We start from the raw sequence: 12,578 nt of genomic DNA, 5'->3' as shown, positions 1-12,578 counted from the left end.
CCGGTCTTCTCTAGATGCCGTATCCTGTGTGTCCTACCATGTATGGCCTGGATGGATGGGATCAAACTGAAATCTTCAATTCAGTTATGTCATTAGGGCACAGGAATTTGAGGGGAAGGACATTTATGCGTATCAATAGACCAATGTAATATCTGAGCGTTGTATGGCTGCCTTCATAGGATGTGTGAGTATGAGAAGAAAAATTCCTGTGGTCTTGGAATCTTTCATCTTTGCTGGTTAATTTTGCATTGAAACTGCCAACAAAGAATATTGCCTCAGGACTGTGCAGTTCCATTTGGATTCTTTTGAGTGCCAGTTTTTGTACAAAAAAACCCACTAAATACCTCTTCACATATACTCAGGAACGAGAATAAACTAGCCTGTGCTGTGCTCCCTGTTGCTGTGGATAGACGTGTTGCTGAAAATAAGTTCAGGTATCTCTTTGCTGTACTGGGGTCACACTGTAGGTGTAGCCATAAAACATGGAAGGGACAAAAACCATAAGGAATGTGCCGTGCCAATGTCCAGGTACAAAACTGTATGATAAAACTGAGGAAGAAGCTGCGACTTTGTTTCTAAAAGTTCTTCGCTGAGAAAATACCCTCTTTTTGTGGCCACGGAGCCCTGCCAGATCACACATCATGTCTCCTGTCTCAAGAGTCTTATCAAGAACACTATGACTAATGACTAGATCAGATAATTCTGTACTTTTTATATGATCTTTATTTAAATTAAAGAAATAAAACTTGTAATTCAATAAACATTCTGTCTTGTGTTTTTATTTTATTGCCAGAGGAATTACACAAAGCAAGGAAAAAAAGGATTTTGGCTTAGTAGTAAATAAGGAAGATACCAATTTTCGAAGGACAGAATTTGGGGGTTATCTAGACAAGTAATCTTTCTGTAAATAGCTAATTATTGTACTCTTATGCAAAGTTCTTAATGTTTTCTCTGTCCCCAATTATTGTCAAATATGTTAAAAACAACTTCAGAAAATTAATTAAATCCTTGTTTTCTTTTCTTTTTCAGCTACTATGACAGGCTTGCTTTCTACAAATTCAGAACAAGTCAGTCTTAAAATTCTGAGAAGTCTCCCCATATGGAATTCTTCTTAATTTCCGTTCTGAAATACTCAAGTATGATTTGTGCATTGCTTTTCAACCAAAACCTGAGTAATTACCTGATCTTGCCTCCTTCACTGAAAACTTTTAAGGTACAACAGTTGATTAAAATGTTATTTGGAAAATGCTATAAGCAGTAGGTGGATACCTCCAGAAAGTTATAAAGCTAGTTTCCGTGGCATAAGTGCATCTTTTTCCTGAATTTGAATATTGCTCCAGTGTGTTTCCAACTACTAGATACTTCCTAAATTCAACCCATTTTATCTTCAAATTCATGTTAAATCAGAAACAGCTTGAATTAATCTTGTAATATTTTAAATTTTAAAAGCTTTATATTTAATTTTAGTGTATTTTTCTCAGAAATCAGATGTTTTTAGCTTATTTTATATCTTCCTAAGTATAAAACCAAAACAAACCCTAAGGCTTCCACTTCAGCGCAGTAGGGGTTAGTCATGTATGCAGATAATATAAAAGAATTTTAATATATATGTATCCTCACTCTGTTTCTCTCTCCCTAGCTTTTCCTTTGTTTCATATTTTGTATGTTTATCTGAGGAATTAGTTTCAAGGATCACCCCATTTTAAAAAGTGACGGTTATTGGAGGTCTGGGTTATAAAGTAGAAATGCTGTAATTTTTTATATAATTTGGTTCTGTGGATGAACATCTTTCTATATGACGCTGGATATACTTTTTATAGCCTCTAACCCATATGTGGTACATCATTTAATCATTTTATATAGTGTGAACTAACAAATTTCATAAAAATAATATTTATTCTTTGCATCTATAGTAATCTATTAGAACAAGTAAACAGTAGTCATAACTAGCATTATGACAGTATGTGTCATCTTAAAAGTGCTCAGCAGTGTTAATTAAATTGCAATTTAAAATTAGATTCTGCATTAATTTATTCCATGAATGATACTGGATTTCACAGAAGAGAAATCCACTTTTGTATAGAAAACCTATAATAAGCCTTTAAGAAGTGTTCTGGTCTAAGACTGAGGATCTGATGTGTTTTGCAGTGAGTTTCACTTTTACTGTTTTTACAAAAGCTTGTTTCTTTTCATAATATGCAGCTTCGTTAATAAATGTTGGATAGACTGTACAGTCCCCTTTATATGCAATTACTTCTCCATCAAGAGTCAAAAATAGAGGATCACCATTGTTCAGTGGCTGCCAGTCTTGATCCTTAGAGAAAGAAAATAAATAAAATATATTTACTTTCTGGTTTTTATATATTTCACGTGATTTCTGAATTTATGCTCAATAATTGTATTCTCTGCAGTTTATGGCAAAAACTTTAAAAAGAATTCCTTTTAATCTTCAGCACATAATTTCAGCTTTCTGGCCCTCGTTTTCAGGCTTGTACAGAATTCACTGGTAAAGGTGAACTAAAAGGAAACTGCATGTGCTCATAACTGATTAAAAACAGACCTTCATTTTAGAATTCAAAATTAGATTTATGTTTTAGAATATGAGATATCCTATTGTCTTTTTCTTTTTAGTTTTAGGTTCAAAAGTGATTTTTAGATTCAACGATTCCCAAGTAAGTTACTGAAATACTGTATGACCTTAGTGATAGAATTTACCATAGGGAAGGTCTTAAAGTATTCAATAAACCCATTGGCAATACCATCATTTTAAATATTTACTACTAAAATATACTACAATGTAGCAGAAGCAACACAGGAATACTTATAAAAGGTCATAAATGGAAACTATTTTAGAATTTACCTGCAGTTTAGGGTGAATAATAGCAATAACTTCATCATTCTTATTCCTGGGATAATCTACTTTCTCCATTATTTTAAAAACCTCAATTGTACATGGTGGAAATTCCTTTCCTAGAAAGAATAAATGTAATTTAATGTCAAAATGAGCAACTGCCTGTTAAAAAGAACAATGCATTATTTATTCTTTTCAGAATGGCTTAAATCATTTGGTACCTCGTCAAGAGTTTACACACTAGTGATTAGCTCATATAGCATAAAAATATCTGGCTCCAGATTTTTTGTCCCCTCGAAGCTAAGTTGCAGAAAGATGGTCCAGTCACGTATGGTAGCATAGGAAGACCAGATCTAAATTTGGTGCTGAAATGTGACTTTTCACTGTATACTTAAAAAGATGTATTTTCTAGATGAAGAAATCATTGAAAGGCCTGTGTTTGACAGTGCTGCACAATACAGAATAGTATCGCTACTATTTAATCTTTACTATTCCAGCACAATAATGGAGATTCTGATGTGCACAACTATATTGTTTTCCTTCTACTTCCAAAAAAAGCCCACTGACAAAAAGAAATTCAAACACCTATTTTTGTTGGTATATATTTTAGATAGCAATGCACAGAAGACACATTAATTTATGTATGTTCTCCGTGTACCTACTACTATAGAAATGCTGTTAGCTAGTATTTCAGATTCTCAAAGCAACCGTAAGATTAAGATCAAGTATACTTACTGAATCCTCAGAAAGAGGAAATATCCTTAAAGCTACCCAAAGGAGCTAGACAGGAATTCTGCCTTTCTGATGCCACCCTTAGGTGGTCTAGAGAATACCCCACTCCCCCTTATACCCATGTAACTGTAAAATGTTGGAGCCCAACCTAATTTAAAAAAAAACATATTCTCCTGAAACAGTCCACTGACATGACAGAGGGCTATATTCTCTCACTACTTACTCTACCTTCATTAAAAAGTTGCACAAAATCAAGGCCATGTTTGACAATCTTCCTCATTTTGTCCAAAATATCAGCTCTAACAACACCTTGTGGCTGGGGACCCACCTCCACACCTGTTTGCAGACGAGGGAGATTATTAATATAGCCATAATACATCGTGTCTAGATTACACAGCAGATACAGATGTCTGATTTGGTCTATGTTTTATGTTTAAAGGGAATTTAAAGTACAGAGTTATGTGATTTTGAAAGGCAAGCAGAAAATTTAGCTTACCAGTCTGGATCAGTTTAAAGAACCATACGTACATTTTTGACTGTGCTACTAGAGTAAGAGAAAGGGTTCGTTTCTCTTATTTTTTTCCTCATCCTATTTTTCCATGATGCCTTTAGAGAACTCATTGCTTAACATGTAAAGCAAACTAATAACTTTTTCTATGGTTATGGTTTTGATTCCCTAAATGAAAAAGTTAGCCACGTCCATGCAGAACATCATTTCCCTTTCCTTTATCACATCTTCTCTTTTCCTCCTCTTGGCTAACCACCAGCATTTCAGCCGAGGCTTATTTAGAGGAAGTAAACATTTCTTTTCTGAAGCTGTTAGCTTCCTTATCCTCATATATTATAAATATTTTCTGCAACCAGTGGGTTAACTGAGTTTAAGAATTTGCATCTGGCTTCTGTATTTTGTAAGCCGAGTATAAATCAGAACTCCAGAAGAAAAGATAATCACATACATTTGATTCAGTAAATATATTGTCAAATAGCTGCTGGTGATCAGAGCACTCTGTATAATGCAATGAAATAAACAGATCTGGAAACAGGCATATTTTTAAATAATTTATGGTGGGTTAAAATAGTCTTTATTTTTCATATTTACCAACAGGATGTTTTGCTACAGATCGAGTTGTTGCATATTTCAAACTAGGATGTTCAATCAGCAAAACAGGACATCGTTCTGGAGCCAAAGCGTTCTGTGGAAATTGTTTAAAAATGTCTTTGTTATGCAAATACTTTAAAATGTTGTGCCACAAAAGATTACTGATGCAGAAGTGATTTACACAATGTCTTCAATATGTTGCCTTTATTTCATGGCTCTCAAAGAAGTAGGACATCTTTAGAAAACACACAAAGCTGTATTTGTTGGTCTCCTTTCCATTAACTCAAGCCAGGCATGCTCCACTGAACCTTGCTGTCTCTGCGTATAACAGAACACAGTTCTAGTCTTAAATTGCTAACAGGAAGAAAAATCTACTCATCAGTGTTCCAAAACTTAGAATCTAAATACCGTAAAGCGGACTTCAAGAATTTTTTGCACTAGACTTAGATTCTCCTATGGGGACATAGATTGTGAATTAAGCCTTACTTTAATCTCTTTTTTTCTTTTTAATGTAGAAACCTATTTCAGGTCTCTTTCTTGATGACTGCCTACCATTGCTCTTCACATAACTTTAGTTATAAGCTTTCTATAGCTTCAAGTATTTTATAAACATTTAAATGTGATACATACAATAAGAAAAAAATCACGTTAAAATATACCTTGTTTCTAAGGGAAAAAGAAATAAATTAAAATTCCACACCTTTGCCCTAACCTCGAATTTCATCAGTCATTGTCTAGGTCACTAGTACTTCAACCAGGGTACGCTTAAGCCAGCACTTCTGCAAACCTCGCTCTACCAATACTTATCTGCTTCAGGAACGGCAGAATCAAACAGCTTCTAAAGACATATCGCTATTCCTATAAATACTGATGAAGGGAACATTTGTCATTACCTAGTTCCATTATTTTTTCCGCGTCTTTATTTCATAAAATTAATGTTTAACTATTTAGCGTGTGTGACCAAATTTATCCAAGTTCCTGACAGATCAGTGTGAAAGCAGATTAAATTACATTCATTTCCATAGATGTTATTCTAAGCATTCCTCTTTGCCCATTAGTCTTACTAACACTCATTTTAATACATGAAGATTACAATGAGTTCAAATCTGAATTGCCTGGTATTATAATCAAATTATTAATTATCTCTGATTAAAGAAAACCATCCTACGAATGATTAAATATTCTAAACAGTTTTGCAGAATAAAAATTAGTATATTTAAAGAAACTACAAAATGATATATAGTAATACAACATTACGATTAATAATCTATTTTAATAGTTCATTTAAATTGGTTTTACCTTGATATAATGAAACATTTGAATTGTAAAGTCATCCCTGGAGTTTTCAAGAATAAGGGAACCACCCATGTTAGAAGTGGTGTTGTGAAGGTCAAAAATAAGGTCATACGCATCATCACTACCTTTTGGACCAAATATATGATTGATTTCCTGAGCCCTTCTCACTTCATATGGAATATCTTCCACCACTGTGCTGCTGTTAATATCAGTACAAAGAAATTAGTAAACTCATTCCATGGCTTTACAATCAACAAAATACGTATACCCTTTTCTTTTTACTTTAATTCCATAATTGACTGGAGTTGAAATCACCTATTTAATTACCAAACTGTTAAAATTTGATGAATTTGTCCTTGAAAAAAGCATGATTGTTAACCAGGTCTTACTATTATATATCTTGCGCAGAAGGGTAGTGGGAGGGTTTTTATCTGAGTTTAGATGGATGCTATTTAATTCTCTTATTTCTTTACATCCCCAAATTTACCCCTATGCAGAAGAATAACTCAAAATTTATCAACAGCTTAAACCACTTACAACACTGGATCCACCTCCTACTGAAGACGGCATTTGGATCTCGGTCCGTGCCCTTTTACCTTGGACATCAGTCACAAGGTCTTTTGTAACTTGCTTTATTTCTTGTCTTCTCATATTCTGATCAGACTTTTACAGTCTCTTGCTTTGAGCCCTCCTGATCCTCAAAGCTCATAAAAGCTTTTGCTACCTCAACTCTGTTCCTTCAGAGTTTTAGTACTTGTAATCTCAGATGGCTATGTCTGTGCCATGCTTAGAAAAAAATGGTCTTAGCCTAAGGAAAGGTCTGAGATCTGCTTCCTGTCGGAATAAGGGCTCTATAGGAAACTGATGTATGACACAAAGATATCTTCTGTATTAAAAGTATATAAAACTGCTGTAGGTCCAGGCTTGTTCCACACAGACAGCAAATCTGGTTTTGACAACAGGCTTTGGGATACTACCCAAGCACAATATACAAACACCTAATATCTTCTGTGATAAATTCAGGAATTCAGTGGTTTTTTCTCAATACAGCTCAAGTTTGGTGATATTTTAATGTTCTAAGAAATACTTGTATTAAGTTGCATAAATAAAGTTTTTTTAAATAATTAATAACTGCATGGATATTTAAGGATCAGAAGAGGCTGATGAAGAAAATTATGGGATCACCACTGCCAAAGTATAAGAAATAGCAAGACATAATCTGTTGGGAATGTCTACGTCACGGTTGATGTACTGGTGGGATGTGAGAGGGATTAGAATTTTTATATGAGCCCCTCAGGCTCCTTTTTCTCTTCTTCTGATTCTGTATATCACGTAATCTACCTTTGTATTCTTTAGTTGTCTTTGAAATTCAAGGTTTCTTCATGTAAGACTCAAATACTTCTTATTGAAGCCAATGGGACTTCAACCATTACTTTCAGTAATGTCAATGTTTCACTCTCCTTTTTCTTATTTTGTAAAATCATTTATAATCTTGAAGGGTTTACACTTAAAGGGATCAGATGAAGGTATTCCAAACATTCAGTAGTGTTGTAATAGGAATGGGTGATTTAATAGGATTTACTGAGGAATATTAGTTTTAAAAATGAAGACAACTTGCAGGTGTCCTAATCTGCTATTTTGACAAGTGTTTTATGTTCAAAGCATCCGAAAACAAACAAAACCACTTTTTTTTTTTCCCAGATGTTTGCCCTAAGTAAGTAATTAAAACAATGGCCTCAACACATATGTGTTAAAAACTCTGTTTATCTTATATATAATAATAAACAACAAAATTCTAAGAGGAAAAGGCAGATGAAAAGATGTGCAGGGTAAGAATAACCATGCTTACAAAATACACGATAGATATTTATTTCAGTGATATTCACCTTTACTATTAAGACCTTTCTGACACATAATTACCTGTTTAGCATGCAACTATACCAAGCATAAGAATGTTTGTAGAGTACACCTCTGGAATAGATGTCTCAAAAGCAGAGAAACGTGAAATCCTATTAAAAACGTATAATCAAATACTATTTTACAGTAATTACAGATTGTATTTGTTCTAAAATGATGACTCAGTTAAATTACTGAGACTTTTTGTCTATCATTTTGCCATAGAATACGTTATTTTTAACTTAGCTCATTTCAAGTTTTGTATGTTTTACTGTATATAACTGAAATCAAATGCACTTCCCTGATTTGTATGCAATTCTTTCACATAGATACTCAAACGTCTACCTTTAAATGCTTTTATCTGCTATCTTCCTGCAAGTATAATTGTATTCAGAAGAGCTCCAAACATGAATTGCACAGGAAGACGTGAAAAATAATGACTTTGTAACTCAGAACAGCAATACTTAAGTTTACACAAATACAGCTAATCTAATACTAATTTAAAGTGCTGTTTTTAACATCTGTTGGTTTGAGACTCATTCTACTAGCAGTAGTTTTAAAATGAATCTGTTAACACTCAAGCCATTTGTTCTTTTTGGGCTAAAGGTCAATAATTTCAGTTATGTGACTGCACAGTTAAAAGAGTAGTGGAACTGTGTTAACATTTTAATCTGGGAAGGAAGCTCCTTACAATTTTAAAAAGCAGAAAAGTAAAACAACAGAAAGTACAACTATTCTTACCCAAGATTATCAGTGTCAAAAACACGGTTCAGATCACAGTCAATGTATCTAGTACACTTCTTCACGGCTCTTGGGTTGGTAAGAAATGGTTTCACGTCCATTCCTGTTCTTTGGATCTCAGCTCCATTCTCTTGCCAGTACTTGACCAAAAATACCCCTGATAACTCATTGCCATGAGTTCCCCCGAAGATAGCAACCCGTCTTACCGGAGGTTTATCAACAACAGAAGAGGAAGTCATGCTTTTCAGCAGCTCTAAGAATTGCTGAAAGCAAAACAGAAAATAATGATAAAGTAAAACTTTTGTCTCAAAAAAAATATTTCTCTTTACTCTTTTTAATAGGAAACTCTTTAAGCCTGTATAAAATAAACATTTCTCTAACAGTTTTAGACTCCCGTTGTGAGGCGGGGAGTTGCTAACCTGACACTCCTCCCTCTCGAGAACCCTCCCCTTCATTTACCATATTTAGTAATATCTCCAAGTCTGTTAATGGTACTGTTACACAGTTCAAAAGTTAACTTCTCTAGGCAATCTCTATTAATATATGATGTATAGGTAGATATTGCATTAATGACAGTATGAAATGACTTTTTAAATGTAAACTTTAATAACGCATTTAAAAATCTGTGATATTTTTGCATTGCAAACTAGGTGTAACAAGTATGCTCATGTATGTTTTATATTACATAAACATTACAGTATACAAGAGCAGAATGATTTAAAGCAAGCAAAACCAGTAAAATATGAATCATATCTTGGCTGTAGATCAACACATAATGCTGAAACATCAAGTACTTTCATCTAAAAAAAACTAAGAACAGCTGAGTCCCTCAAAGCATGTTGTTGCTTGTATGACCTTTTTTGTTTTCTAGTATCTGAAGAACAGTGATTAGAAGGAACACACTAGCTGAAATTAAATTGCAATTTATCCATGACTGACTTACCTAGTATTCCTGGCGCTAGTTCTGCCTTGGGATCTGCTAACACAGACCTCTAACACGTTAAACAACTTTGTCAGTGACGGCCCTTCTAACTTCTGCAATCTCCTATTAAAAAGGAAACAGATACAGACCACAATGGGACAATAGTTGCGTTCTCCCCCCAAAAAATCCTTAGCCAACAACTTGATTTTCTCCATTGCCAAAAGCATTCAGATAGGCTTCTGAAACTTAAGGCAAAGAGCAGCCATAACTTCCACCATGAGGATCACAACATTTAGAATAGAAGGTCTTAATAGCAGAAACTGCAATAATAACTGCTGTAAATGACAGAAGTATTTGTAATTAGTATCTGACACATGGCATAAATATAAAAAAAATGTTATATTGCAAGGGAATAAAGAATGTTTATCGAACAATTCCTTTTCATTAAGATTGTACTCCAGTGACTGAGAGAGTATTTGGCTAGTGCCTGGGAGAGGCTTTATAGCCCAGGCTGATAGACTGTAGGTCTAGGAAAAGAAAGCTAAACATAGGATTTACTGAGACGAGTTCTGCCAGGATTGTATTTCCTATAAAAGTTGCTCTCTCTGTTTCAGCTTGTGCATACAGGTTTGCTGAACCTTACAGCGAGTTAATAGAGACTGTTTACTTAAACGCTCAGCTGTATTACTGCTGTACTTGGAAGCTGTCAGGTATTTAATCATAGTAAGTAATTTATTAAACAAGGCAGTAAAGTTGTATTTTACAGCGCTGGGCAGTCTGTACTGTCCTTTGACCCCCGTCTCTTCAGCGGCGGTGCCAGAACGGCGATTTTCACCCTGCCTGAAAAAAAACACTCACGCTCTCAATCTTGGTTTGCTGAATTTAAACGCCGCAGCAGTCTGAAGAGCGAATGGCAAAATGCAAACATGCAGTGCCAGAAGGTATAGTCTGTCTTTTATTGCTGGTGGTACCGTAGCGCTTATCATTCCTTGCGAAATACTGAACGAAACACAGAGATCGTTTGTGCACTTACCTCATTTAACATGCGAGAAGTTCGTCTCCTAAGAAGAGCTTTCTTAGGACAGATACAGTGCATTTCCAAACATGAGTTTAGAAACTAAAGCCCCGGAGGCTTCTTTTATACCCTTAGACCAACTTTACTTCCAAACAGCTTTTAACTCCCGGTCTCCCAGGACATTACAAGCACCCACAAATTTGTGGCATAAAATGCAGACACTTGAAAAGCTTTCACTCTTTTGAATTAAACACCGGGAACAATCCCTTATTCCTGTGCTTTGCCAGTACTTACACTTGGAAAAATTGTGTAGGATCGTCTTTAGTTCATTAAGAATTCAGATTGTTGTTACGTACTACGTGCAAATATCTGGTAGTGCTTTGAATGTGTGACACGAGCTGAAAAACATATGCAATAATGAAATGTAATTGAAGTCTAGCTATCAAAGCCACGAAGGCGTATATACAAGTGTAACGTGGCTCACCAAAGCCTTCCAAAGCTGAAGTGAAAGGATTACAAAAAAAGGGTGGGCTCCGATCCTGCCGAGCGCGAAGATTTTACACAGGAACCAGTCAGGGGTTACACAGCTGGGAACATCAGTGTGTAAAACCCAGAAGAGGGGTTAAAGAGAACAGGATTAAGAGTGCAGATACTTTTATTTATATCTATGTTTGCGTTCACACATTTGTGGCAATTCAGCTCCTGCCCCGGGTTCTCTAAGTGCTGAACATACCACCACGCGGGCCAGTTCCACGGGTGCGGAGGTAATTAGTTAAATCCTACACAGCACCCATTTAACCGCGCCCCGCCCGCCGCCGGGCCGGTGCCGTCCCCTCCCTCAGAGCCGCCCACCGCCAGCTGCGCCTGCGCCAGCCGCGCCTCAGCCGGGAGCGCGTGGGCAGCCCCTTCCCGCCCTTTTCCCGCTCCCTTAGGCGCGAGGGCGTTCTTTCGTGGGCCGTTTTTTTTTGGCGGGCTTCGCCTCAGTCCTCTCCCTCAGCCTCCGGTAAGGGCTTCAGGCTCCTTTAGCCCGTGTCTGGTGCTGCTGCTGTGTGAAGTACAGCGGAGGCTTACACAGGTATCGCCAGTTATCCATCCTTAGCTTACTTTTTTTTTTTCCTACAGGTTAGCTCTGGGATTTGGTTGCATATCTTCAAGAGAGGACAGAAAGCAAAGCAGTGCAGTCTAAAATGCTGTGCAACACCAAAACTGGCTTCATAAACTGAAATGTCAAGTTCAGAGGGTTTTATTTTACAAATCACTTATGGCCATTAGGCTTCATAGTGCCCGGTTAAATTGTGTAACAGCAATTAACTAGAAGTTGCTGTAATTGACATGTAATCGACGTATCTCACAGAAATAAAGCGCGAATTGATCTATTAGTCTAGCTGTGGTAGGTACTTGTGCTTCATTCTTATCAACATCTTTAATAGCTGCCTGCAGTTAACTGCCAGATCAAAATGCCTATACAAATGTATAGGTAACGTCTTACATTATTTATACACACAAGCATGCAGTATTATTCACATGCCACTAAAGGCAATATGCACCAGCAGCTAACTTTGATAGAATAGCAACTAATGCAACACAGCAGTCTGTGTAGTGTCCTCGATGTATAGAGTAATGCATAGACATTCACTATACAAGTAATCAGAAAACAAATATGACAAACTACCTGTACCTAATATGTTAATATATACTTTTTCTGTTCATAATATTTGGCTGATAATAATGTGTTCTTGACTTGTGAAGTATTTTATATATGAGGAAATTGGCTAAAGGTTTTAGGTCTCTACCATAAAGTACAGAAAAGAAGTTTATTTTCTGAAGCGTGACACTATTTTTTACAGAATAGTTAAATTGTATTTTTACTCAAAGCCATGTAGCTTGCCATCACACTTTCGAGCAATGTATAAGTATGCATTTTCTATTAGTATTATATTTTCAGGAATTAAAAAAAAATGAATTTATATTTGGCATTTGAATGTATGGGTGCTTTTAAATTCAGAAGTGAAATCAGTATTCTTAA

At 35.7% G+C, this 12,578-nt stretch overlaps 1 protein-coding gene across 3 annotated transcripts; it reads right to left on the bottom strand.

Moving 5' to 3' along the window:
* Nucleotides 1–763: 763 nt before the first annotated feature.
* On the bottom strand, nt 764–10,864 carry ASPA (aspartoacylase). Of its 3 annotated transcripts, none has more exons than XM_063340439.1 (7): nt 10,847–10,864; nt 8,616–8,878; nt 5,982–6,177; nt 4,683–4,776; nt 3,812–3,919; nt 2,861–2,970; nt 764–2,314 (listed from the first exon to the last, which is right to left on the bottom strand). In XM_063340439.1, the coding sequence occupies exons 2-7, from the start codon at nt 8,852–8,854 to the stop codon at nt 2,102–2,104; spliced, it is 960 nt and encodes a 319-aa protein (XP_063196509.1). In that variant the 5' UTR covers nt 8,855–8,878; nt 10,847–10,864; the 3' UTR covers nt 764–2,101. The 3 variants fall into 3 exon arrangements, with proteins under 3 accessions (XP_063196509.1, XP_063196507.1, XP_063196508.1); XM_063340437.1 differs by lacking the exon at nt 10,847–10,864 and adding an exon at nt 10,571–10,698; XM_063340438.1 differs by lacking the exon at nt 10,847–10,864 and adding an exon at nt 10,571–10,698 and having other exon boundaries at nt 5,982–6,174.
* Nucleotides 10,865–12,578: the final 1,714 nt, after the last annotated feature.

Source organism: Chroicocephalus ridibundus, chromosome 7, assembly GCF_963924245.1.
Source record: "Chroicocephalus ridibundus chromosome 7, bChrRid1.1, whole genome shotgun sequence".
In the NCBI taxonomy this organism is placed as follows: domain Eukaryota; kingdom Metazoa; phylum Chordata; class Aves; order Charadriiformes; family Laridae; genus Chroicocephalus; species Chroicocephalus ridibundus.
This window is presented reverse-complemented; position numbering and strand designations above follow the sequence as displayed.

Bases quoted from the DNA above. Each gene is read 5' to 3' on its own strand.
- ASPA (XM_063340437.1), bottom strand. From the start codon at position 10,633: ATGCACTGTATCTGTCCTAAGAAAGCTCTTCTTAGGAGACGAACTTCT. The intron at 3,920-4,682 runs GTAAATATGAAA...GTCTGCAAACAG, and splicing joins TGTAGCAAAACATCCTGTTG to GTGTGGAGGTGGGTCCCCAG. The intron at 2,971-3,811 runs GTAGAGTAAGTA...TATTCTTTCTAG, and splicing joins TGTGCAACTTTTTAATGAAG to GAAAGGAATTTCCACCATGT.